Below are 2,245 nucleotides of genomic sequence, written 5' to 3' on the forward strand. Positions count from 1 at the left end.
TCCCCATCTCCCCCTCGCCATCTCCTCCATCATCTCCCTCCACCAGCGTCCCTCCACGATCTCCCGTCGCACCATCTCCCTCCACCAGCTCCCGTCCACCGTCTCCCTCCAGCATCTCCCTCCACGATCTCCCTCGAGCATCTCCCTCCACCATCTCCCTCCACCATCTGCCTCCACCATCTCCCTCCAGCATCTCCGGCCACCATCTCGCCTCCACCATGCGCCGTCCACCAGGTTCGACGGACCGGGTGCGTCTGCGCCGGCGCCGTCCCCTCCGGAGCCCTCCCTCCTCGACACCCCCGCCGCCGCCGCGACCGGCGCCATCGACGCTTTCGCCGACTTCGGAGGCGGAGGAGGCGGAGGAGGCGGAGGCGGAGGAGGCGGCGCCGCTGACGACGACGATTTTGGCGACTTCGGCGGTTTCGACGGCCCGATGCCGGCGGCCGGCGCTCCCTTCTCCGCGCCGAGCCTCGTTGCGAACGACGACGACACGTCCCGCTCCCTCTCCGAGCGGCTCTCGAGGAGCGACTCGGCCCACCATCGACGCCGTGCCGCCGGCAATAGGTTCCGCTCCATCGCCGTGTTGCGTCCGCCCGCCGACCCTGCGATTGGATCCGAGTCGCCGGTGCCGGAAAAGCGCGCCGGGCGCGCTTACTCTGTTTCTTTTTCTCAGCGCGATTTCTTTTTTGTAGGTGCCGGTGGGCGAGCTGTCCGCAGGGTGTGCCTCGAGGACACGCTTGCCACCCTGTCCTCCCGAGTAGAGGGTGCACTCCGTGGGCGGTGGTCATCAGGAGACATTTCCTAGACACTTCCTAGACACTTCCTAGAGGGTGCACTCCGTGGGCGGTGGTCGACAGGTGCCTCGACGGCACTCTGGCGCAGCTGCTCGCTGCGGGGAGGTACGAGGAGGCGCTCGCGAGCCAGCAGCACCTCGATGCGGTCGCGCAGCGAGAAGCCACTTCCTAGACACTTCCTAGACACTTCCTAGACACTTCCTAGCACCTCGGTGCGGTCGCGCAGCGAGAAGCCACTTCCTAGACACTTCCTAGACACTTCCTAGCACCTCGATGCGGTCGCGCAGCGAGAAGACGCAGTGGCTGCGTGGGAGGGGAGGGGGGCGCTGTACAGCGGGTCGCTGTGAACAGGTCGCGCAGCTGGCGGTGACATTTCCTAGACGCTTCCTAGACACTTCCTAGAACTGTGAACAGGTCGCGCAGCTGGCGGTGCAGCAGAACGAGTACGAACGAGCCAAGGAGAACGACGAGCTGGAGGAGGCCATCCACATCAAGAAGGTGACACTTCCTAGACACTTCCTAGACACTTCCTAGAACGACGAGCTGGAGGAGGCCATCCACATCAAGAAGGTTGCGCCGCCATTATTAGTATCAGTATCAGTATTAGTATTAGTATTCGCCCGCCCCAGTATTCATCCCCATCAAGAAGGTTGCGCCGCCCGCCCGCCCCTAGTCTTCAATCAGTCGTTAAGCAGCTCGAGGAAGGCCGTCACACAAGCACGGTGGCGCTGTCCACTCGTCCCTAGTCAATCAATGATTAAGGGGTTAGCTCGAGGGGGCGATGCGTATCAAATCGGTGGCGCTGCCCACCAGTACTACTATAGGACCAGCACCCAGTGCCAACACCAGTCACCAGTCACCAGTCACCAACCGCCGGCCTGCCGGCTGCCGACTCACTCTCCCTCCACCTAAAGGTGGTGCTGCCGGCGCTGCGCGCGCGGCTCGCCTCCGACCCAGCCGTCGAGGCCCAACCGCCTCCTCCTCCTCCTTCCGTCTCTGAGCGGCGCCTCTTCACAGCGACGCGCCGTGAAGCAGGCGTGGTCGCGTCCTGTGGCGCCTCCGTATGCGACGGCGGGCACTCTGGCGGCGGAGGCGGCGTCGCGCTCTCGCGAGGTGGACGCGTGTGAACAGCGTCTCTTCACACGCCCGGCTTTGGAGCAGGCGGTGTCGCGCTTCGGTGAGGCCGAGGCGGCGCCGTTCGCCCGCCTCTGCTCTGCCGACCTCTCGTCCGTCGCGGCGTCCGACCTGCCCGCCGCCGCGGCGAAGCTGCGGCGTCTCCGCGCGGCGCACGTGCTGCTGATGGAGACGAGTCGCGAGGAGCAGGTCTCGAGACCGGGCCGAGATTGCCCCCCTGCACCCGCCCTCTCCCATTTGTCCCCATATTCCAGAGTGGCGAGTAAGACAGTTGGACCCAATTGCCCGATTCTATCCATATGGACACACGACAGCTA

At 64.9% G+C, this 2,245-nt stretch overlaps 1 protein-coding gene across 1 annotated transcript in view; it reads left to right on the forward strand.

Annotated features, from left to right (window-relative positions):
- Positions 1–433: 433 nt before the first annotated feature.
- Positions 434–2,245, forward strand: part of EMIHUDRAFT_239482 (hypothetical protein) — a gene marked incomplete at both ends in the record, with an annotated part of 2,934 nt that continues 1,122 nt past the window's right edge. Inside the window, 8 exons of the mRNA XM_005775946.1 lie at positions 434–492; positions 565–625; positions 693–718; positions 858–939; positions 1,209–1,292; positions 1,619–1,753; positions 1,830–1,907; positions 1,956–2,103. Of these exons, the coding sequence (XP_005776003.1) occupies positions 434–492; positions 565–625; positions 693–718; positions 858–939; positions 1,209–1,292; positions 1,619–1,753; positions 1,830–1,907; positions 1,956–2,103 (673 nt within the window). The remainder of the gene's footprint in view (positions 493–564; positions 626–692; positions 719–857; positions 940–1,208; positions 1,293–1,618; positions 1,754–1,829; positions 1,908–1,955; positions 2,104–2,245) is intronic.

Source organism: Emiliania huxleyi (genome assembly GCF_000372725.1).
Source record: "Emiliania huxleyi CCMP1516 unplaced genomic scaffold EMIHUscaffold_289, whole genome shotgun sequence".
NCBI lineage: Eukaryota > Haptophyta > Isochrysidales > Noelaerhabdaceae > Emiliania > Emiliania huxleyi.